Source organism: Erpetoichthys calabaricus, chromosome 8, assembly GCF_900747795.2.
Source record: "Erpetoichthys calabaricus chromosome 8, fErpCal1.3, whole genome shotgun sequence".
In the NCBI taxonomy this organism is placed as follows: domain Eukaryota; kingdom Metazoa; phylum Chordata; class Cladistia; order Polypteriformes; family Polypteridae; genus Erpetoichthys; species Erpetoichthys calabaricus.
This window is the reverse complement of record NC_041401.2, coordinates 166,764,850-166,790,929: the sequence shown is the minus strand read 5'-3', so window position 1 is coordinate 166,790,929 and position 26,080 is coordinate 166,764,850. Positions and strand designations below refer to the sequence as shown.

At 36.0% G+C, this 26,080-nt stretch overlaps 1 protein-coding gene across 1 annotated transcript in view; it reads right to left on the bottom strand.

Annotated features, from left to right (window-relative positions):
- Window positions 1-1,511: 1,511 nt before the first annotated feature.
- Window positions 1,512-26,080, bottom strand: part of LOC114656256 (arf-GAP with coiled-coil, ANK repeat and PH domain-containing protein 3-like) — a 115,715-nt gene continuing 91,146 nt past the window's right edge. Inside the window, exons 19-25 of the mRNA XM_051930400.1 lie at window positions 23,807-23,905; window positions 23,230-23,322; window positions 19,361-19,581; window positions 16,528-16,637; window positions 14,796-14,906; window positions 11,594-11,655; window positions 1,512-3,236 (exon numbers count right to left, since the gene is read on the bottom strand). Of these exons, the coding sequence (XP_051786360.1) occupies window positions 3,130-3,236; window positions 11,594-11,655; window positions 14,796-14,906; window positions 16,528-16,637; window positions 19,361-19,581; window positions 23,230-23,322; window positions 23,807-23,905 (803 nt within the window). The 3' untranslated portion in view covers window positions 1,512-3,129. The remainder of the gene's footprint in view (window positions 3,237-11,593; window positions 11,656-14,795; window positions 14,907-16,527; window positions 16,638-19,360; window positions 19,582-23,229; window positions 23,323-23,806; window positions 23,906-26,080) is intronic.

The following is a 26,080-nucleotide window of genomic DNA, read 5'->3' as shown; positions in this document are numbered from 1 at the left end:
GGGTAACAGAACAAGATGAAGAGGACAGAAAGATATGGAAGAAGATTATCTGCTGTGGCAACCCCTAATGGAAGCAGCCGAAAGAAGAAGACATGCAGAAGTATCCTTTTAACACATTGCTTTGATTATTAGACTTTATGTAGCAGCACTCATCAGACATGACCGCTGGAGTCCCAATAAGTAACAGAAGCCATGTAAATTACAATTACATTCACTATCCCGGTTTCCTTTCTTTTTTAACTCTCTCAACACCTTGCCAAGCAGTTTAAAATCTCTATAGCCAAACCATAACCCTGGAATATCTTTTTTTTTTCTTGCATAATTTAATCATCCATGACACCAGATATTTCTAAAATATTTTTTGGTGTGTAACCATTCTACAGCTGAAGAGAATAAAGAGTGCAGACCTGTGGAGAGATTCTCATAAAGCTTTTGCTCAGCCTACTTTATGAAACTCTCTTGATGTTCATTCTTTTTCTTTGCAAGCCTTAGCCCAAAGCACCTTGTCTTCATTGAGGTGTTCAATTATCTTCATAAGCCGTGTATTCTTTTCCTTCCATCTATATGTGTATGAGCAAAGGCCCCAAGAGGTCATTAGTTCCAGGCCCTGGAAGGTGTTTTGCAACCTATGCTGACTTCATCATGTTTAAGGTAGCTTGTCACAGAAATTGATGAAACAAGTTATCCAGTGTCTTAGCTAATAATGCCTTCTGACACATTACACTAATGGCAGCTAACAAGCTATGTAAGGCTGAGTGGTTGAAAATATTTTAATTTGGTAAAAGATTTCTTAAAGTGCCAAGTGTGCATGTGTTCATGGATATGATTTACACTGAGTTTACTCAGTTAAGTGCTTGGAGAGGCACAGAGTATATTCATTTTAGGTCAATAGTTGGTCATAATTGTATTCCGCCATTAGGCGGACGTCTTGTTTACAGTATGAGTTCAGAATTGGCCAGGGATATGAAATTGGTAATGCGGTGTATTAATAATAAGTTGGACCATACATGGTGCATTTATTCTCTTGGTTATTCATTAGTTTGTTGCTGTTATTTATTTATTTATTTTACAAACGAATGGCAACTTACATTGAACAAACTCCAGTTCAAGTAACATTGAACTCATTGGATCTCCAGAAGCCTTGTTACTCGTCAAAATACTGGTTTGAGCTAAAATTCATAGAGAAATCACACTCTACACGTCAAAGGGGCAGAGTACACCACAGACAAAAAAAAGTCTTTAAAATAAACCTTAGATTACTACATGTCACAGAAACAAAACTTTAAAATACGTGTTCATTCACAGTCTTCATGTGTGAACTGAGAAACATTTTTTTTCTATATGATGTGCAAATTAGCCACAGGTTAAAAGACTGACTGCAATGAAAACTTACATATAGCAGTGTTATATGTAAACAGTAAACAGGCATTAATTCTCCAAAGTATGGATAACTGAAAATATAAATGATTTAAAATTATTTTATTTTAAGGCCATCCATTGTCCTTGTTAAGTTCAATTTTCAATTATAGGATTGCTACTAAAATACAATATTTTTCACAATGAATATGTAGCCGACTAAAATGGATAAATACACATTTTCTTATGAGACACCCTGCTTTATAAATATTGTTTTAGACTCATACCTGTGCATGGTTTTCTTGGGACTACTTCTCAAATAAAAGTTCCTCTCTGTAAATATTTTCTTTTCTCATTTGCCATTCTTCTGTTCTGAGGCTTTCTGCACAAAACATTAACTGTGCACAGAACCAAGCAGTCTGGATATTCCTAGATTAGCAATACAGTGTAATTCAAAAAGAATTAAAATTTGAAATGTATCGCTTAGTAACTATGTATCATGAACACGTTGTCTAAACTGCTTTGTAAAGAAATGTTCACAGCTTTTAGTTATTCTTACAAATGCTCAATAATTGCATGTCACATGTCATTCTTGCAGTCTAATTCATCCCAGATTCACAGTAGGCAGCAGACATGGTGTGTTCCTTCTTTTTCTCAAGTGCCAAATTCTGGAATAAAAATTAAGGGTAACTCTACAATTTGGAACACACTATATGTTCATACAATACTTACTGTAGTTACTGAAGGTGAAAACTCTGATGAGGGGAAACATCACACCAGTGTTCTTATTCTTACAATGAGTAAATTTATTTTGATATTTTCATAATTGTATTACAAAATACCATTTGCATTATTGTTTATATATATATATATATATATTTTTTTTTTTACAAATGAGAGATTAAATATAAATTGTAGAGACTATACCTGTATAGTCAGATACCTACATTTTCACAAATCATTTGGCTATGTGTAGCAGTCGTACTTTCTCAGAGGATCTGGAATGTAGTGCAAACAATGATGGCGCATCTTACGCCAGACGTTAAGAACATTTTAGCTGATAATAATAAAGTAAAAGCAGCAGCATCAAAATGAATATTTCAATGTTTTGTTCTCTGCAGCTCTTAGCTGGTTGTCCATCCTGCTGACTGCCTTGTCTTATCACTTTGTGCAGTTTCAGCATAAAGACATTAACTAGACTGAAGGATTAGTCCTGCAAATCCAGCAGAAGTTAAAATCTACAAAAGATGTAATAAGGCAGATATACACAAGTGTTTAATAGAAATAAATGTTGAAAAGACCTGATTTAACAAGCAAAAGTCTCTTGTCCATATGTTTGTTTTTTCAAGCCACTTGTCTCACATAAGGATATTCAGGCAGCAACGCTTGTAAGGTAGATTTCCACCCTGATTTGGGCATCAGTCTCATGTGTCTTCCTATATCTTGTATCTCAAGTGGGAATTTTTGTTCCACTTATCTTAGTGTCACTTTAGTCTTAAGGAAGGTAGCAAGCTCCTGAATCCAGCACATCCAATGTGTAGGAGAAACTGAGGTCGATCCTAGAAACACTGCATGTTTTTCTCATCTTTGTTTTGTCATTTTCATCATTCACCCTAAAGATACTTCCTTAGCCTGTTGAAACATTTTAGACAAATCAATGACACATTTTGTACTGGCGTTCAACATGTCTGCTTGTCTCTTGACCCAATTATATTCTAAAGCAGAAGAAGAAGAGCTTCAAGTAAGCAATCTCATCTGTGGACCCTCTATCAACTACCTGCAGGAATGACTGAAATGGAAGCTGCGCCTATTAAGTTTTTCAGGACTGTTGGATGCCATGTGAGAGAACTCTCTGAAGATGTCCAAGTAGGTGGTATCGCCTAAAATAAAAGAACAAAGGTAATATGACTGTTTGACTGAAGTATCAAAGAGAACATTTTAAGTATAAAGTTAGGTACAGAAAATTGCTACATAATGAAAACTATGTAGTTTGGCAAAGTAACAATTTAAAAAATGTGTGCCTTGCACGGTTTTTATGCCTCCAACAATGTTTAGTAACAATAGCAGTACCACAGAATGGACGAACTAGTCAAATAAATGCCCAGAACACCTTTTTGGTGAAAAATTAGTTATTAGTTTTTCTCTGGTAAACTTTGTTCATAACACATTTTATTTAAAACAAGTGTTATTAATTGAACAAAAAGAATCTAAGTTTTGTATTGTCTCGTATGAGTAAATGACTTCCATCCATGTTCTAAAACCACATCCTTGACTAAGGGGAGCCAGAGCCTTTCTCCATAGCACCAGATTATGCTAGATCATAACCAGACAAACTCATGCACACACCCACACTACCTCATAAAGTGCCAATTTAGCATCACCAATTAATCATATATGCATGCCTGAGGATGTGATTGGACTTTAGAGGAGCATAAACACCCCTGATGAGAGGGACTGAGCCAACAACTGAACACTGGTCTCTGTAGATGTGAGGAGGCAACACTAACAACCGCTTCATATTCCCTAAGCAGATATACCTTGTTCAGCTTCCTATTTGATTGCAGATATTAAGCAGAACAATTTAAATATAAAAACTGAATATAACTTCATTTGAGCACAAGCACCACACAATTTCCAACTCATTTATTGTTTTCTATAGTTACCTTACTTATTACAGCAAATTAAAGGAGGCTGTTACTGTTTAATGTTACTGTGTTTTTATTTTCTATATTGTGTATGAGGAATAAGCACCACAAATGAAAATCAAGACAACCAGTATGACTATGTATGATATAAAGCAGATTTAGTACAACAATATATTTATAATGAATACAATATTTGAACTTTTCTTAGTTTGGCGATAAAAATATTTGCTTTTTAAAACTGTAATTCTTATTATCCATAGTTACCCTAAACTAGGTACAGTGGTTTGTACAATGATATGTGACTTAATTTTAATATTCAAAGCTATGCTTATAATAAACCATTGTTGGTGTGCTACAATGGCTGCAAGTGTTTATTCCTATCTAGAATGTTAGAGATAAATTCCACTTTCCAAATAAAATCCTCTTTTGAGTCAGCTTCCCCTAACCCTAACCCTAACCCTAAGCCTAACCCTAGTGAGACTGGGAAAAATCACATCCAGCACACGAACAGTCAGCACTGGCGCCCCCCAGGGATGTGTCCTCTCTCCTCTGCTCTTCTCCCTCTACACAAATGACTGCACCTCAAGAGACCCGTCTGTTAAAATCCTGAAGTTCGCAGATGATATGACAGTCATTGGCCTCATCAAGGACAGTGACGAGTCTGTATACAGACGAGAGGTCGAACAGCTGGCCCTGTGGTGCGGTCAAAACAACCTGGAGCTGAACAAGTTTAAAACTGTGGAGATGACAGTGGACTTCAGGAGGAGCCCCCCAGTGCTGCCCCCTCTCACACTACTCAACAGCATTGTGTCTGCTGTGGAAAACTTTAGGTTTCTGGGATCCACAATTTCCCAGGACCTAAAGTGGGAACTAAACATAAACACAATTGTTAAAAAGGCCCAGCAGAGGTTGTACTTCCTGCGCCAGCTCAGGAAGTTCAACCTGCCTCAGGAGCTGCTCATCCAATTTTACTCTGCAGTAAACCAGTCTGTTCTCTGTTCATCTATCACAGTCTGGTTTGGTTCAGCCACAAAACAGGACAGGAACAGACTTCAACGGACAGTCAGCATTGCAGAAAAAATCATTGGTGTTGATCTGCCCTCCATTCAAGACTTATACAGATCTCGAGTCAGGAAACGGGCAGAAAACATCATTGCAGACCCATCACACCCTGGTTACAACCTTTTCCAACTTCTTCCCTCTGGTAGGCGCTACAGAGCACTGTACGCCAAAACTACCAGACATGTGAACAGTTTCTTTCCTCAGGCCATCACTCTCATGAACACTTAAGTCAATCTCACAGCATCAGGGACAATACTAGGTAAAACCGGAGTCCAATTCCTTGTATGTGTACATATACTTGGCCAATAAAGCTGATTCTGATTCTCAATACCCTGTTATTGACCATGACTCATGGCTCAACAGTATTCATTGTCTTTCTTAACCAGGATTTCTGTACACTATTTAGTTAGTGGACCATTATTCTATCAACTTTGGTAATACATTTTATTTTAACACACAAACTTATATTACCTATTTTGTTACTTCTAGTTACTCAAAATATTTCTAATATTCATATATGATGTGACTTTCTGAAACTAACAATCCATCCTTCATTTAATCTTTTTAATTAGGTTTAGGTTTGCAGAAGCTTAAGCTATCCCTAGAACCACTTGGTGCTAGGCAAGAATCAAACCTTAAAGGAGCACCAGTACTCACCCATAAAGGACAAGTTCAGAGTTATCAATTAGCCTAGTATGCACATGTTTGGAGTATAGCAAGAAAACCAGAATACCCTGAGGGAAATATTTGCAGACTTGGGAAAACATGCAAATTTCTGAAACAAAGTGCTTGGGTTGGAATTTGAACATAACACTCTGGAGCTGCGAAACAACAGGGCTAAATACAATATTACCTTCTAAAAATGTGATCATTTCTAGTCAGGGACTTTTCAGTACACTGAATGTGGCACCCTGTTTGGAGGCATTAATGCTATCCAGACATATTTTTGATTTAACAACATATACAACACAATTAGTATTTCAGCAGACACAGACAAGATACACAGAACAAATGCCAAATTAAGTAAACAGCTAAAATAAAGAAGTGTGGCTTAAATGGAATCCACCAGTCACAGCAGCCTTGCAGAGGCAAATCTGGCACCATTTTTTACAAGCAATTAGCAGAGAAACAAGAATCCTTATGAAGAAAGAATTACAAGCAGAAGGTGTAATTAGCTTATGATTAAATGTTTAGCCAGAGCAAAAATAAACATTTGATTTTATCCCTCTGGTAGTCAAGTCTTGACAATGGTTGATAACTTGATGTGTAGCCTTCCTGTACATAGTTCATATTATATGTTGTGGCTGTACACATATTTTGATAACTATGTAAACTATAAACTTTCATATTGTGGTTAGTAAAAAGATAAAGTCGAGTGAATAGGGATATTTCACACTAAACCCCATTTATTAAACATAAATATTTCAGATGATATCGCATGGTTGAAAAAAGGGAGACACATTTATAATAACTATACCCCTAATACTATCCTAAGTTATATTCCACCATGAGTAAAGCTATATATGTATCTATTATACACACATAAATGCACACAATTCTTAAATCAATGGAGGCCTTTGAAAACATTACAGCTCAACAATATTCTGTAGTCTTTAAATGGAAATGTGAAGGAAAAATTAGATATTACTCTAAACATTATTAGATGTAAATCACTGAACCAAAGGTATGATAATTGCCCAGGAATCCAGATGTAACACTGCTGCTTTTTTTTTTCTTGCATGAGTACATGAAAAGCATTGTCTTTGCTGCAAAAGCCTGTGACAGAAGCCAATTACTATAAAGAATTGCCTTAGCTGTAGTGATCAACGAGACACCAGGGCAGAATGAAGAATAGTTTTGACTATCTGACACTTATTTGATTTTTTTCTACTTCATTTTCATGCAAACATTAGGTCTTTTGTTTAGTATTTACTGAATTATAAAATTCTGAATTGGACCCATTATTTTATGGAAACCTTATTCGTGCAAGTCAGACAATAATTATGAAATACATTTTTTAAATCTGTTTTTGTTCCAAAGAGTTATGTTTTCTTGATATTGCTTGTATTTTTAAGTACACTGATATCAAAGCAGATGTACAGCTATACTCTATAAGCCATGTTTTAACCGTTTACCATGTTTATATCTGGAGTAATGTACAAATTATTGTAGACTGGTAAATGAGTTAATACATTCAGAGAAAAGAAAAGATGAGTTCAGTCAAGAAAAGAAATAGAGAGAAAGCTTTGTCAAGATTTTTTTTTATTTTCAGTGTTTCAAAAGACAGTAGGAAAAAGCAGACATATAAGCAGCAGTGTAAATTATACAAAGAAATATTAAGATGCAGAATATCACGTCAATTGACGATACTGACAGCACAGATTGTATTGGCAGAAGCAAGATTATCACAGAATTTTTTTAAAGTAAAAAGCAGACAAGAAAATAAAAAGTTATAATGCTGCATATTCACAACTTCAACAAGCATTTTGTTTAAATTAATTTTTAACACTTTGCTAAATGTATTTGCTAGCCTAATCCACAAGTTAACCATTTTGGTCACTGGTAAAGAATAAAACTTTCAAAACACACTTCCTGCTCTGGTAATGCTGAAGGAAACTGAGTTATTTAAATTCTGGTAACGGAATAACTTTATCTTTAAAACACAAGTTTTTAAATGGTTTTCACAGTAACTACTTGTGTGTTTATATATATATTTTTTGTTATGTGGTTATCTGATCCTGAACCAATGCCCTGCAAATAATGCATAAGCAGCTTCATTCAGAACTGTACGCTTACTTCTTTCTTCAAAGTGTCTTTGGCAAAAAGCAACACATCTCTGGATGTCCAGATTTTTGATTCTAGATTGTAAAATCTTACCTAATATACTTTACATGCACACACAATAAACAACATTTAGTATATTATTAGTGCGATGACAAAACCTTCAAAAGGGCTTTTCATCAAACACATTAACAAAGTAAAATTGTAATTGTTAACTGCACATAGATAGCAAGAAGTGAAAAGTTTTAAAGGATAAAGTGAACATTTGGAGATGCTGTCATCTGAAAATCGAAACCAAATGTGTTTACAAATATAAATTTGCATTAGTGCACAACAAATATAAGTTATAAAACAGAAATCTACTAGATAGGAAAAAGGTTAAGACATGGAAAAACCAATTAAACAAAGACAGTTTCAATTAATTAGGTGAAAAAACTGCCAATAAACAAAAGAAATCTGCCTTTGTGGGCCACACTTCACAAATATGGCACCAGACAACACTGGAGAAAGGATGCATGTGCAAACTGTAATCAAGACCTACACAAAAAAACTTGTAGCATGTCAAATCAGATTCAGCACCAGCCAGTACACCATACCATGTTTCCTCCAACTGCACTAGTGCTTCATTAGAACAAATAGTGTGCCCATTGTTGTCTTGCGAGATTAACAATGGAATTATCAAAGCAAACATTCTACCAGTAGTACAAATTTTGAGCTTTCTGTGACTCCTGTTGTTGCGACAGGTGTTTTCACTTTAACCAGCATAGGTGTTTTGGCCTCACAATGCTATAGCATTAAAGAATGGCTGTATGATTTACTGTAAGTATTATATTCTGTACAAGTAATGGCCAAAAACCAGGGACATAAAGCATATATACACTTCTTCTGTTAATAAAACAATTCATAATCCATTATGCTCAGATGATGGTCAACATGGTTAGAAGAAAAAAGTGTTAATGGGTTTGAAAGATAAACAAATTTTACAAGTTGTAGAAAAGAATTTCCCTAAAGGCTAAATGACACCGAAAACACGTCAGCCTGATGATAGTTCATGATCAACAGTTGAAAGAAAATACGAAAGTGCAGCAGCAAAAAAAATTATCTGAAGTATATTGTCCTGGACTGTTTCAAAGTTAAAGACTAAACAGACAAGCAACCCAAAGTCATTCATTTATCCATTTTCTGAAATATTTTTTCCATTACAATGTATTCAGTGAACTGGAAATTTTCCCAAATGAGATGACTAATGTAAGAACCAATCCTGGAAAGAACACTGGTCCATGCACATGTCTAAAGTATACTTACTCATACTAGGCCTTTTTACATTTCATATTCAATCAGGCAACATGCCTTTGGACTGTGTAAGTTACCTACAAAAAACCCATGTGTAGTCCATTTTCAAGAAATATACTAATGCAAACAGCACAGGCAATAGTAGTGAAGCAATGTGTCTTTCAGGATAGCAGTATAGTTATCCAGGGAGCAGTCATGCATTCCCTGAAAATAAAGTAAACCATAATGCCATGGAGTTTTTAACTAGTACATCTATACTTAGTTGGTCATTGATGTTAGGTATATACATTAATGACATCCACATTTTCTATTTCCATCAATTGAGCATGAGTGGAAGAATAACAGAAAATATAATCTAAATAATTCCTCACACTTTTAGGTTGCAAGATCTTTTGGTGCCAAATAGTACCATAATGCTCTATAAATTTAGTTCATATTGTTGTCTCTACATTTTTGACCAATACCGATATAAGAAACATGTTACAGTGCAGGGAATGGTTTTATAATTGACCACACATTCATAGATCATGAATTTTCTGTACTTGTTTCAATTCAGCAATAACTGAACCCTAGCTGCCAGAAGCACACCAACAGTAGGGAATGTCAAATGTCTAGAATGATGTGTCACTCAGTTGCTGGTGCAGACTGAAACATGTAGCTATAATGCAAAGATACATCTGCTTTACTTGTATATGTTTATGTTTTTTTAGAAGCCTAATACTTTATTGTTAAGAGAAAATACTGTTCCCAATTTACAAAAAATATATAAAATTTAAAACACCTTCAGCAGAAGTAGCAGTTGAGTCATTAAGTGCTATAAAAGATTACCCCCTGCCCATGAGCAACATTGTCCAGCTAGATACTATCTGCGGAGCACTGTGTGTTTCACTTTACATAATGATTGATATTTCTCATTTGTTTAATTGGAGTAGTGCTCCAAGTCATATGAGAAACACAGTAAAAAAAATTTAAAAACTGTTCATTCAGTTTATGGGGTAAGGCCCTACATAAATTTCACGATACCTTTAATAAAATTCACAAACTGATTAAAGAAAAGTGAATAAACAAGGGGAATCTCATTCTTTAGAACCCTATCAATGACAATTAAAAAAAGTATAATCTAGCATAATATTACTTATTAATAGATTCTGAGATACATAAAGGTACATTGAGAATGGTATATTCCCAACTTATATTTACTCATATAAAAAAATTAACTCATTCAAACAACAAAATGGCAACAATAAAAATTCAGGGATATGAGCAGTCCCTTTTTAAATGTGTCTTTTCAACAGCATCCCAGTACTGCAAGCAGCAATATTTGTATTGAAACACGACTACGAAACAAAACATATCTATTTAAAAAAATACCATCTGTGGTGTTACAAAAGGAAAAAAAATCAATAAATACACTATTCCACTTGGAATATACATAATAATTGCACTAGTTTTCTGGAAGTATTACAATTGAACAAATAGAGAGAGACAGTAGTAATACAACATGTTTTCAAGAAAGACTTGGGGCTAGGCTTGGGGTATGCATTCAAGTAACAAAACAGCATAAAAATAATCCATTGTTAGGAAAAGTGCACATTTGCTTTACATATAAAACAGGTGGTCATAGCCAAGACTACTGTTAGGCAATGGTTTCAGATACACGCAAATACCTCCAAATGACAAACTGCACAGTGGTATGAATAGTGGAGTGTAAACCAGAAGGACACACATCTCAGAACAATCACCTTCATGTTAAACACTCCTCGTCATATGTGTATGTGTTTATCTTTTTCCATTTCTTCAAAAACTTAAAGATACTTTTACTAACTTTCAGCCTCTACCTAAGAAGAATATGCTTGTTTAGGTTTAGCTGAATTAAAAAAAAAATCCATATCCCTTTTTTTCCTGTATTAAACTGGAGCAGCAAACAAATAATCTATATCCATCAGTTGTCATTTTTATGCTATCCATCCCACCCCACCCAAATGTGGCACTAATAGGCAAGTGTTAAAAATTTTATGTTTAAGTAACAGCTTGTTGTGAAAAGTGATTTATTAGATATATATCATAAAATGCAACAATGTACCTTGCTTCTCTAATGGACCATATGCTATGTGGTGCAGTTTTCATTGGAAAGATTGCTGATAAAATAGCACCAACATTATTCTGCTATTTTTTTTTTTTACTTTAGAAGAGAAAAATTCAACTCTGGCAATTTCTTGTCAGACCTACTCTGTCTTGTGGGCTGGCCTGACCACCATATAAAATAACAAATAATAAAAAAAAGATTCCTTCCCCACTGTCACAGTAGTAGTTACAAAATAAACTAAATTTCAAGCCTGCTGTTAGTCCCCTTTGGCAGGCAGTGCTCTACTAGCACTCTTCTATATTAAGGCTAATAAACTCTTGAATGCACTTTTTGTACTGCTGTTCAGTTGGACTGCTGTTGGGATATTGACCTGGTTGTCCAAATGGTCCCTCTGACTCCCTCATTTCCTCGTTCATGCGAGCCAGACGTAGGCTGAAAAGAGAAGAGTGGGAGAAGGATTAGTGAGCTTTTACCTAAGGAGTAAGTGTAAATGATGTCATGGAGTGTTACAGTCATGACTGACTCTACAGAGAGGTCATAAGAAAGCAATCAAAGAGGATTCAACATAGCAAAGCAAAAACATGTAGGTCAGCAAAGACATAGTGTCACTAACTAAGAATTGCTCAGGACAACATTCCCATACACTCGAATGTACAGTTGTTGTACTGAAGTTGCCATTTTTAAGATGCAAACACAGGACTCGAGACTCCGCACTGCCATTTCTACAGATTAGGTAAAGAAGACCTAGCAACAGATTTTGCTGCTTTGTTTGTGAGGTAGCTTTTCTGTGCAGCGGCTCTCTCTTACTGTCTGAAAGTGCCACCAGTTACACTTAGTTCAGTATTTTATATAAACAAACAAATATAAAACTCTTTATCACGTACTCTTAGCCAGTTAAGAGCCAAACATTGCATTTTTTGGATTAAAGTATTTGAGACATAATGAAGCCAAATATACCACTTGTTTTTCTGATGACACAGTCATGACCTATTCAGTCAAGGTGTGAGAAACCATCAGATTCTTATATGCCGTTCTGGGATTTTGGTTTTACATGTGAAAATTAATCTTTGCTTTCAATGACCTTAACCTGCAATTGCTCCGTCCTGGGTATGACATTAATCTGTAGCCAGCCCTGCAAGTAGGCCCTCCAACCTACAAGGAAAAACTTTGGGTTTGGTGGCAGAATAGGCACTCCAGCCACCATAAAAAACCTCACGCTGTTCCACTACATCTGAACTAGTGTGGTGCTGAGGTGTTACCCGTTGCATGGCTGCACTCGGGTCCTAATCTGGATCCTGAGTTGGTTTGTCGTGTGGTGGGTGCGGCAATGCGCTGTATCAGCGTATGCTCCTGACCCTCTCCTCAGTATGTTTGGCAGAATGGAAAGCCATCAGCAGATTCCTTATCATCTCAAATGTCTATTCTATGGCAGTGTTGCTGACTGTACTTCATGGAAACCTAACAATTTCAGAAATAGTCCCACAGTGTTTTCTTAATTAACATGCATCAATTTTATATGATTTGGTTGAGGCATTATATGGTTCTAGAATCTGTACGACACAGATATCACTGTGATCAAAGGAGACAAGTTTATAAGATGTATATATACATGGAATGACTGACCTTAATTACTAAAATGTTCACCCTTGATGGTCCTAATTGACTCTTACTTATCAGGTTTATTCTAATACTCTATCTTCCCTAAACATTAGCTTAAAACAGTAAGATTTGGCACCTCTGATAATCGTCCATTGTGTTCTGTCCCTGCAGAAAATGAACAGCTTGTAGCATATTCATGTAATCATGTGTTTTTCTATCTGTAGCCTGGAAAACTGAGATAATATTTTCAAACAATAAAATAGAAAACTAAAAATATTTCCTTTGTAATAATAAAAATCACTTTAGATATATTTCATATTCAAAAAGACCATGGACCTCATTCTTCTACTTGAGGTTTACTTTCTGCAATAAATGTTTTATTTGGACTTTCTATATCATCTCATATTCTGTCATATTTTTCCCAATTTCTGTTTAGTTTACTTAATTTAACTTTTCTTACAAGCGTTCTAGGTAATAGCGAATATTAAATATATACATTACACCAGTTTTATGTCATTAAAATATATTTTAATGTGCAGCAGTTAATGCTGGATGTAGAGAATTTAATTTAATATGATTTTATTTTAAAATATTTATAACATAAATACACTGATCAACCACAAATACCATTGATTCCCTCTTTATAATGGCACCTGTCAAGGGTTGGTGTATATTAGGCACCAAGGGAACAGTCAGTTCTTGAAGATGATGTGTTGGAAGTGTGAGGATCTGAGCAACTTTATCAAGGGCCAAAGTGTGATGGCTAGATGACTGGGTCTCCAGAACAGCATGTCTTGTGGGATTTTCTGGTATGCAGTGGTTAGTACCTACCAAAAGTTGTCCAAGGAAGGATAACAGTCAAACTGGCGAAAGGGTCATTGGTGCCTAAGGCTCACTGATGAATGTGGGGAGCAAAGGCTAGCCCATCTGGTCAAATCCCACAGAAGAACTACTGTAACACAAATTTCTGAAAAACGGAATACTGGCTATAAGGGAAAGGTGTCAGAACAAACAGTGCATCACATTTTGCTGTGTATGAGGCTACGTAGCCGCACACTGTTCAGAGTGCCTATGCAGATCTTGTGTACCGCCAAAAGTGCTTACAATAAGAATGGATATATGAGAACTCGACCATGGAGCAATGGAAAAAGGTTACCTGGTCTGATAAATCATGTTTTCTTTTAGATTATGTGGATGGCCAAGTGAGTTTGCATCATTTATCCGAGGAACATTTGGCAGCAGGATATACTGCAAACCGCTGCAAGCAGTTGCAGACCACATAAACCCCTTAATGAAAATGATATTCCCTCATGACAGTGGTCTGTTTCAGCAGGGACAATGCACCCTCCCACACCACAAAATTTGTTCTGGAATGATTTCAGGAACATTACAAATAGTTCAAGATGTTGACTTGGCCTCCAAATTCCCCAGATCTCAATCCAATTGAGCATCTGTGGGATATGTGGGAAAAACAAGTCTGATCCATGGAGGACCCACCTCACAACTTACAGGATTTAAAGTATCTGCTGTTAATGTCTTTTACCAAATACCACAGGACACCTTCAGAGAGTCCATGCCTCAATGGGTCAGAGCTGTTTTGGCAGCATGAGAGGTACCTACACAATATTAGGCAGGTGATTTTAATGTTGTGACTAATCTATGTATAATCAGTGTATATTACCACAAGTGTGCTGTCTAGGTATTTTGAATATTTGCCTGTCTTTTGTCATCACGAAAACAAATTTTGTTATCTATTAAAAAAAGTCTATGCTTTACATATAAAAAATTTTGAATGGCTATGAAGTACAAACCTATACTGTTTTTTATTTGGCAAAACTGTTTATAATTTTTTAAAGCAATCACATCAGATTATTTTACATAACAAGCAGTTGTGTTACACACTATAGATGAAATTCCTTTCACAGTTCACCATTATAGAATCCAACTGCCATCTACCAGTGAAGGGCACTTACAGTGTTACAATGTCTGCATTGGCAGCTTCCACAGCAATGCTAAGAGGATCTTGTCCATCCTCATCTACATCATGCTGATTGGCTCCTCTTTTCAAAAATAGACAGACTTGGCTAGAAGTGAAATGAAAGGAAATAAGGAAACCTTAGTACAATATAAGCTTCACTCGTCTACAATTATCATTATAATAATAACAGTTGTTTCTCAACATGTTACACAATAATAAGCACAACACACCAAAGATCAATTAATATGTTTAGAATGAAGAAAAACAAGATAAAAATAACCATGTTTAAATATACTATAATATACTATAAATATATGAGTATTAAGGAAGTTGAAGTAGATAGATAGATAGATAGATAGATAGATAGATAGATAGATAGATAGATAGATAGATAGATAGATAGATAGATAGATAGACTTTATTTGTTCTGAGTGGGAAATTAAAAATAACATACACTCCAAAAAATAAATATGTTGAAAACAAACAACACCACCCCCCTATCACACATAGAACATCTGGCTTGGATTACAAAGGGCTGGTACTGTGAATACAGGATTTTAGGTGGCAGAAACATGAGGTCAGACCTGCTCGGATTGTGCCACAGGTTTATATTTATTTAATATTTGGATAGAGCAGGGTCCACGAAAGGAACAGGCCCAATAAGTCTTTGACTTCTCCTTTGAAGTCACTAGCATTAAGAATGACTCATCAAAAAGACATTGATACAGAGTGAATCATTTCTGTTGCTAAATCAGCCAGGATGATGTAACTTACTTTCCCGGGCTATCACATGGACAAATTCAATCAGTAATTAAATGCCTAGAGCACGCATTTAGTTTTAATAATACTGTGCTCCCTTTTTCATCACTGCACATTTACAAAAATCTCCAGTCCTCCTCTTGCTTTTTCCACTCAGTCAGATGAAACCCATCCAGCATTAAATATTGTCTGAAATATGAGGTGTAAGCCAGTTCTCTGCAGTATTCAAATATCACAGTACCTGAACTTGCTGTAACTCCCTATGAAATATAACAGTTCAAACAACTTATAGGAAGGCAATTGAACATTTCTCATTATATGAAGTCAGCCCAGGTCTGAATGGTAAATACATGGTGAATCTTCAGAGAATTCTTATAATTATGTAGTGCTGCAGAAGCTCTATCAGATTTGTGAAGCTTGTTTCACAGGTGTGAAGTAAAAAGCTAGACACATGGTTGCATCAGGATGCACAGGACAGCCAAAGGGATGGAGAATTATGAAATAAGGACACACATGTATGTATAAGGAGTGAACTGCCAGTTCAGACAGATGAAGTAACAAATTTGCAGTGATAAGAAAGAAAGAAAGAAAGAAAGAAAGAAAGAAAGAAAGAAAGAAAGAAAGAAAATCTTACAATAAAAGCTTAATTTTACCAGCAGCCCATACAGCAATAGCAAGATGGGGGATGAAAAGTGGTTTTGCATATTTTCATAAGAAGACATTCAGGAAAGTGTTAGACTTTATTGTATTTGAAGCTGCTTATAGTAAACATGAAGGGAAAAAAGAAATCAATGTTTATATTTTTTTTGTTCAAGGATTTTAATCATATTAATGATTCATATTCGAAAATGTTGTCCTGTACTCTCATATCATTTATTAGGCAGGTCACGTATTATGACACTTTCAATGGAAATGTCTCTACATCATTCTTAAGACTGAAAGATACCAAATGCAAATGAATGTCTTACCCAGTGTGCCCCAAATATGTTGCATGGTGAAGTGGTCCTCGGCCCCTAAGGTCTCTTTGGTTCACGTCAGCTCCATTCTGAAGCAGAAACTCACAGGCTATCAAAGAACCCTGGGAGAAGAGAAGAAAAAGGAAAGTAAATGTGAAGAATGTGTTAGGTTTGGATACTAAAACCTCAGATATTTTTTGTCTTTAAAAATCCAAGATGTTCTTAAGAGTCGCTAGTTAAAAAGTAAAATCCCACATAAGGAAGGCATTAGAAGTGACTTCTCATGGCCACAAAATAATTCATTCTGGTCTTTAATTAACAGAGTTTATTCTTCCTTAAAACCACATTAAGTGAGATACATTCACTTACTTCATAAGAAGTAAAAAATCAATAAGATGTACTATAACACTGCAATTATTCTTAAAGAATGTCCAAAATACTGGCAACTGATTAAACAAAAGAAAATGACACCACAGCTAAGGGGATTCAGAAAGTGCCGTATTAAGAGAAACTACTTTCAGTAAGAAATTTAAACTAGGGAAAATATTTATGCATTTTTTGACACTTTTCATTAAAAAGGAGAAATAATTTCAGTTAACTTTAACACTGAACAAAGCTAAATGTTAACTAAAATGATAATAACTTGCAAAAAGCAAAAAATAAGCTTTCAATGAGAAATAAAAGTTCAGTGTGGTATGGCAGTGAGTTTGTTCCAAGTCTGGTCATGGGTTGTGTGGAGTTTGCTTTTCTTCCACATCCCAAATGTATGTTTTAGGTTGACTAGCAACTGTAAACTGGCCTGGTATAAGTCAGTTGTTTCCTGCGTTGAATTTCACTCTCCTGGGCTAGGCTACAGCACACTACAAATCTAAATGAATTAGCAGGATGGAGAATGGAATGAGTACAGAAAGTTTCAACAGAGAAGTAAAGTAAAAGCTAAATATATTGGGAAGTTGAATAAAAACATCTGTATTCCATGTCCATACATCTATTTACTAATTAAGGCACAGCAAAATCCAACTGAAAAGCTTGTTACTCAATTTGATATAATTTAGATAGAAAGAACTTTATTTTCCTGGGGCAAATTTGGCTTTTTTACAGAAGTTCTTTCACTAAATACATACATAGGTAAGTAAATAAATAAATAAGCATACACACACACACACACTTTGATCTGGACCACAATGACTACAAAGCAAGAAAATTAAAAAGAAAGAAAACTTATGACTTGGCTGTTTGTATAAAGGAGTCCCCTGAAAGTCCTCAGTGTTAGTGTGTCAGAAAGAGGATGTGCAGCATTGTTCATAATGACACTCAGTTTTATTTTAATTCTTTCCTTCGTTACTACCTTCAGGAGGTACAGAGTGCATCCTATAACTAAGCTTTCCCTTTTAATTAGGTTGTTGATTTGGTGGGCCTCTCTTGAAGTGATGCTACCAGCCTGGCACACTATAGTGTAGAAAAATTGCACTGGCCATCACAGAGTTATAGATGATGTGAAGAATGTCACTTAAGCACATTAAAAGGATACAGTCTCCAAAGGAAAAAGAGCCAGCTCTGCCCTTTCTAATATAATAATAATTCTTTGCATTTATATAGCGCTTTTCTCACTACTCAAAGTGCTCAGCAATTGCAGGTTAAGGGCCTTGCTCAAGGGCCCAACAGAACAGAGTCCCTATTGGCATTTACGGGATTCCTTCAGAATACCTTCTGATTGCCAGTGCAGATCCCTTGCCTCAGAGCTCATAGTTCATTTGTGTTCCAAGGCCAGTCCAACTTGTCATTAATGTGGACCCCCTCTACATCCACTCCTTGAATACTGACCAGACATCAAGGCTGTTTGGTGTGGTGAAAGTCAATAACCAGTTCTTTGGTTTTTCTGATGTTAAGATGCAGGCAATTTAAAGATTAATTTAAAGATGGGGGTTGTGGCTACTACACAGTAGCAGGAGTAGTAGTGATATTGGTAGTAAGAGTGAGAGAATTAGAAGTAGTAGTAGGAGTTGTAGCAGACTCATCACTATCAACTTCCAGACAGTGTTCAGAAGCCATTAAAAAGGCTAACAGAATGTTAGGTTATAGAGATATGAGTTAATGCTCAAGCTTTATAACGCACTGGGGAGGACCATCTGTAGCACTGTGTACAGTTTTGGCCTCCTTGCTACAAAAAAGACATACTGCACCAGTGCTAGAAAAAGTCCTCACAAGAGCAATTACACTGATTCCAAAACTACATGGGATGAGTTATGAAAAAGAATAAAAGAGCTCAGAGCCTTATCAGTTAAAGCAAAAGGAGATTAAGAGGTGACATGACTTAAGTGTTTTAAATTATTAAAGAAATTAGTACAATGAATCAAGACTCTTACTTTAACCTGAGATCAACAAGAACGTGGTGGCACAGATGAAAACTTGTTGAGTGTGAATTTCACACAAACACTAAGAAGTTTTTTTTTTTTTTACACAAGAGAACCACAGACACGTGGAATAAATTACCAAGTATTGTGGTAGACTGTAGGACTTTAGGGTCCTTCAAAACTGTGCTGTTATTATGGAAGAATTAAATGGATAAAGATGACGAGCTTGATAGGCTGAATGGCCTGTTCAACATGCAACGTCACTATCTGACATTATGATAAATAACTAGTTTTTGTCACTCATGCATTTGCAGTTTACCAGGCAGTCACTTCATTTTTGCCACAAAAAGCATCCTGCTGAATTTTCAGAGCAGACACTAAGGAGTAAAGGGTCAATGGACCCTGTTTGATGGTCCTATTAGAGCACCTGCTCTAATACAATACTTTCTCAGATTCTCTTTCTATACTTTTTTTAATAAAAATACACCTACCCCAATTACAGCTTGTATTAGTGGAGTTTTGTTTTCATCTTCATCATTAACCCAATTGATATCCGCTCCATGAGCCAGGGCCTCTGCCATGACTGGTAAATTATGTGCCAGGGCTGCTTTGTAGATGAGTAGTCCAGGATGAAGTTCTCTAACATCCTCAGGGTCTGAATTTTCTGGTTCAATCTCAGCTTCCCCACTGGATTCTTCTGAAACTTCACATTCTGTGATTATGAAACAGGCAAAATGGATTCATGTCAAAGGGAGTATCTTAATGGTTGAGGACAGGCAAATGCAAATTACAGCATAGTTGCCTATAAAATGCAAAATTCTGTTTTTGGTCAGTAGGAGCCCTGAAACTTGACAAACTGTAAATACACATCATTATACTACATCTCACAAGATTACTAGCTGCACAACAATAAATAGAAATGATATCCGTAGTACTTTCAAAACTGCAACAACATACCAAGTGCATGATTTGTGCCATAGCCTACTATTCTATATTCCAGATTGAACTATGCACTAATAGAAAACAATTCTGCATTAATTTAGTGTACACTTAATGTATGGCAATCTACTGCAAACATTCAAAGAATACACTTACATTCATCACATTTTTGATTTCTATGTAATATTACCAATATGATCAGTGCAGCTAAAAATTACACTTTTGTACTATTTGAATCACATGCAATGTGAACAATTTAGAAATGCTTAGAAGCAATGCAGATGCTTGGCCCCTGATGAACTAGAACTTTTGACTCATTAGGAGAAGAAAAAAAGTTTAATGTCTTCAGTAAAGAGTATTAAAGTATAAATTCATTAATGACTTGTAATCAAAAGAAATATTAATATTTTAGCTTCATAATAAATTAATGCATCAGGTCACTATTATTCACATAAATTGTGATTTAATACAAGCAAGCAAATGTTTGTCTACAATTTGAATAATTAATTTACATAAAGATATGAGTGGAAATTAATCATGCAGTTGTGGGAAGCAGCCTGGACACAGACAGACGGACATTGTTTATTTACAATTATATTCAAGTGTACAACCCAGTGGTACAGCACCAATCACCCTAATAGTCCAGGCCAACACACAATCTGCCTCGTCTCTTCAGGATGCCTCTTTCCTCTCCCAGACCTCGTCCTCTTCCACCCGACTCCAGCCCTGAATGAAGGGAGGCGGCCCCTTTTATTGTCCCCAGAATGTGCTCCAGGTGTGCTCCGGCAATCTTCCACCGACACGCCCCAGTGTGGCAGAAGTGCCGGCTGTATCCCCGGAAGCACTCCGGGTGTCCCTGCTCCTCTTCCCCCCAGCACTTCCTGGTGTGGCGGAAGTGCTGAGGTCCAGGGCTCTCCAGGCATTGGGGCGGCCCCTGGCAGTGACCATGGGCCCCTACAGGGTTGAGCTTCAAAGTTCTGTACCCGTGGCCCCCACAGCAACCAGGGCGGTCTCCCCCTCGAAGTCTGGAGGAGGCGTGAGCCCTCCTCCAGTCCTCTTGGGCATCTTGGCTGGGTACCACCCCCAGCCGCGTGCCACACAGTGTTTACAGTAATCCCTCGCTATATCACGCTTCAACTTTCGCGGCTTCACTCTATCGCGGATTTCATATGTAAGCATATCTAAATATATAACGCAGATTTTTCGCTGCTTCGCGGGTTTCTGCGGACAATGGGTCTTTTTACTTCAGGTACTTGCTTCCTCAGTTGGTTTGCCCAGTTGATTTCATACAAGAGATGCTATTGGCGGATGGCTGAGAAGCTACCCAATCAGAGCACGCAGTTAAGTTCCTGTGTGCTGCTGATTGGCTCAGCGACAGAGTGCTGCATTAACCAGGAAGTCTCATCTCACTCATTCAGCATTAACGTGCTCCTGCTACTGCTTCAGGGGCCGTGTCTAAGCGCCAACAGAAGATGCAAATGATTGCAGAAAAGGTAAAAGTTTTGGATATGTTGAAGGAAGGGAACAGCTACACCGCTGCAGGACACCATTATGGCATCAATGAGTCCACGATTCTTTTTATATAAAAAGGAGGAAAAGCATATAAGATCTACGGCCGCAGTGTCCTTTAACCAGGGCGCAAAACGAGTTGCAAGTGGACGTGATAAGGCAGTAGTCTGGATGGAATCTGCTTTAGGGCTTTGGATTGAAGAGTGCTGGAAGAAGAACAACGGCGGTGCTACACAGTCGCCTGAAGAGGCTCCTTTAGAAGAGCTGTAACGCTATCCTTTGTTGTGCAGTAAAATTAAACTCATCATTATCGGACAAGTCGTCGTGTCATTGTTGGTGAGTAACCATAATTAATTATCTACGTACAGTACTTATTACATGTACATAGTTTAGTGTCACTGTACACACATTTTACTGTATACAATTTTTCTTGCATTGTACGTATTTATTGCTGGTGGCCTGTCTGTCATAATGGCTGTAACATATGTGATATCGGAGACGCTCGATATCTTTAAAATAATATTTAGGTTTTACTGTATATAAACTGTGTTTACATACATAATTTCAATGAATCTTACCTAATATCTAAGAGAATACAAAGAGTTTATGCTGTATAATTGTGCGGGAAATGTTTATAATAGTGTGGGAGAGTTTATAAGGGCTTAAAATATATAAAAATAACCATATGAACATATGGTTTCTACTTCGCGGATTTTCACCTTTCGCGGGGGGTTCTGGAAAGCAACCCCCGCGATGGAGGAGGGATTACTGTATATAAAGATAATTTGACAGGTGATCAAAGTGATAGGCCTTCAGTAAAATGTATGTACAGAAATCTGTTATTAAACAGAATAGTATATTTAATTGCCAAAAATGCCCAAACAGCACTTTCCATCTCCAAAAAAAAATAGTTTTCTAGTGTCTGTCTTTGTGTTCTGATTGAATAATGTCAGTATACTGCATCTGCAACTTAAGCATGGCATTGACATTTCACATTCACATCCATTTACATTAGTCTTGTTCCAGACATTTTACTGTTAAGTAAAAACTATAAGTAGGATGAACAGAAAATGTAGGCTTAACACTTACTCTTTCATTACTACTTTGAACGCAATATTGAGTGTACTTTGTGTAGTGCTTTTTCTTTTTGAAATAACAAAACTTCTCTGTGTTTAGATAGATAGATAGATAATGTCTGATTGGCTGCTTACAGTTCTTAATCTTGTTTCTATTACTAATAGAAGTTACATAATAGATTTTATGTAGGACACATTTTATTAGATGATTGTATGTATATATATATATATATATATATATATATATATATATATATATATATATATATATATATATATATAGTATATACATTTTTTAAATCCAACTAATTGATCCCTTCAGTTGGTTTATCTGTTGTCTGTTGATAAATCCAGTGCCATATCCCACTCATTTGTTTGTAATCTCACTCCTACCACACTGGATAAGACTTTTAGGAGTACATAAGAATAAAAAAATTCCATAGTATCTCCTACTAATATGTGGGTCAACTATCAAATGGTCATATGCTGTAACATGACCCAAAACAGTCACAGGTAAGCCTAGCTGCTTGAATTGCGGAGTGCAGGGTAAACAATTTAACTACAGTATTTTGGTGAGGTTCTACTTTAAAGATGATAGATAGATAGATAGATAGATAGATAGATAGATAGATAGATAGATAGATAGATAGATAGATAGATAGATAGATAGATAGATAGATAGATAGATAGATTAAGAGGCTATATTATACATAGACAGTTCTAAGAAAAAGTAAAAAATGAAACATTCTTTGGATGACTACTAAGAAATGTACAACAAATTTGTAAAATGCAGCATAGACATATGGTGTGACAAATTGTTTGCGAGCTGCACCCACCTTCCTCAGTTACGCTGTCAACAACAGAGCCAAACAATGGGATATCTGTGCTGCCATCCGTGCTCCCTCCAAGGCCACTGTCACTGCTCAAACCTGCAGGGCCAAAAAGTGACAAAAAGAACCATTTTAACTTAACCCTTCTGCAGAGGACAAAATAATTGTCTCATTAATTATACGCTTCACAAAGAATACAGCTCATCATTACTGCATGATGAACAAATACTGTAGTTGTGTCTCATTAGACTTTCAGAGCATAAATCTGATCAGTACAGGTAAGACTAAAAAAGGAAAAAATTGTTCCAACAATTCAAAAAAAGAAAGAACACTAATTTTACAGATACCTATTTCTCTTAAATTACCTACAAAATAAAAGTTGTTTTTTGTAAGAGCACTTAAATCCCAACATGAGACTTTCTTAATTGCCCTCTGTGGCAGTGAAAAGCACACAGGGGAGACCCCAGGGTATAGATGAACTGTTTTATTTAATAAAAAATGTTGGTAATTATCTTATCCCCATGTTTCATATCACAGAACCTAATATAGAAAACAGTGAAAAAGTACTATTTATAAAACTTACTGCGAGGCCCAGAGCCAGTGTCAAAGTAAGAAAACAGGCTGTCAAGCTCATCTGGACAAAACAAGGAATCTCTGCGGAACTTCCTCTCTAGAGCAGCTACTGCAGAGTACACAAACAAGACATTTAAACTTGTTAAATTGAAGCTAAAATAAGAGTTTAAAGACAATGGCTAGAATAAAAAAAATACTGCATTTTTCAATATAAAATTGTTCAGTTATATCTTATTACATATATATTACAGTTATATATATATATATATATATATATATATATATATATATATATATTACATTTGGTACCACAACAAAATGTTTTTCAAAGCTAAAAGCATTGGCAACTTACAAGATAAAAGTAGTTAATTTAACAGTAGTCTGGTAGTGCTTGACGTTAACCTCTGACTTTGAACTTTACAGCTTTATTTTAGTAGCACCAAACTAGTCAATAAAACTGATAAGCTAAAGGAGCATTCCTATAACCTGTTCTTGGCTGTGGGGATGGTGATGTCAACACACCACTTGTAATCAATGCACAATGATTCTTGTAACATTTTTCCTAGCACTGAACAAACCTGCGCATTGGTAATTAATGTCATAGGTTCCTATTGCCATGTGCAATTTCAAACCTCCAAAAAATGAATACCATGCTTGCTAAGCTAAAGTAATTATACACTTGTCCGGGATGTTTCAATCACTGTGGAAGTCACTGCTCCACTTTTAATATTCCCACACCATACACAATAGAAAAAGTAGAAAAGTGTCTGGAATGTTTACTAATGGGGTTGCCCTCATTCTCCTTAGATGACCAAAATACCTCAACTAGCTCCTGACAACTAAGAGAAACAGATGCTATATTCTAATTTCCTCCAAGACTGTCGAGCTTATCGCTACAAATGAGAATGATGATGACAGCTTGTAAATTAAATCTAAGCTTGCACTTCACTACTGTATGCTACAATACCTGTAATACTGATGCTGCTGCATAAGACCCCAAGACAGTTAAAATACTTCACTTTGCGCAGCTACTTCCCCATCATCTGCAGAGTGTAACCTACTATCATAGTATAATAATATATCAAATCATAATATCATATCATATTCTGGGAGAGAACCCAAAAATAAATTTTAGAACAGTTCATTGTCTTTCCATCTATGGCTGCAAACTAATTAGTTCAGTCCATGCCATAGAGCAGATGACTTCAAAAGGAAAATTCTGCCATTATAAATTTAGAGATGTAATCATTTAATTCTCAAAAATGAATACTGAAGATTGTAGGCACCCACTGAAGAATTCTATGTATCTGGCGGGCACAGGAGTTATTCAAAGTTCATCACCTGATAATATTTTTTTGCTAAGAGGAATGCTACTTTAGTCTTCCTGAGAACCATCAGGCAGATATTTTGCCTACCCATCTTGAAATGTATAATTGTTTGCCAAAGCTCCATGAGGTAAATGATCTAAACGTTATTTTACAAGGAGTTCAGAAAAAACATTGTAAACCTTGGCCTTTATTTTAAGTTTCATCAAAGCTGTCATCTTTTTAGCTCCCCCAGTATTTCACAGCCAGATAGATCACTTTAACACTTTAGCTTTATTCTTTAACTTGAAAGCTTTTCTAACTGTATGTGTCCATCAATAAGTCCAGGGTTTTGTTGTTTATCGCTAGCACAGAAAACCAGTAAGAATTCATTATTTAGATTTAAAACAGGCTTCCAATCATTACCCTTCATTTGTCTAGCTGTAATACTATGACTTAGTAGGTGGACCCCTTTCAAGCACTGCAACCACTTTTCCCTGAGAAGGTCAAATTACTCTAAATAATTGAAAACTTAATATGTGCAAAGAGCTGTCAAGCTTTTCCTTTCTCCAACTAAAAGTTTTAATGAGGAGACTCTCTCATTCACTACCAATGTTGGCTACAAGTCACCCATCCAGGGGTGTCTGAGTATCCCTACACTCATCTTGGGCTACTGCAGAGAAGCAACTTTACAACAGAGGAGCAGTGGCCCGAAACTGTAATGTCTGCTTTCAAATCTGAATCTGTGAACAGACAAAATTTTAAATATATCAAGCCAGTGCCAGTCTAACTTCTGCAGCAGCTCTTTCTCCTACTTGTACATTCAATATACTTTCCATGCCCAAAGAGACAGTTTACACTAATGTTGGATTAATATTAAAATTTCAACTTTGGTACTGATAACAAAACAAAACAACATGGAAGCAAGTAACCTTTTGTTTCACAAAATAAAATCAAAATAAACATTTTCCCTTAAAACA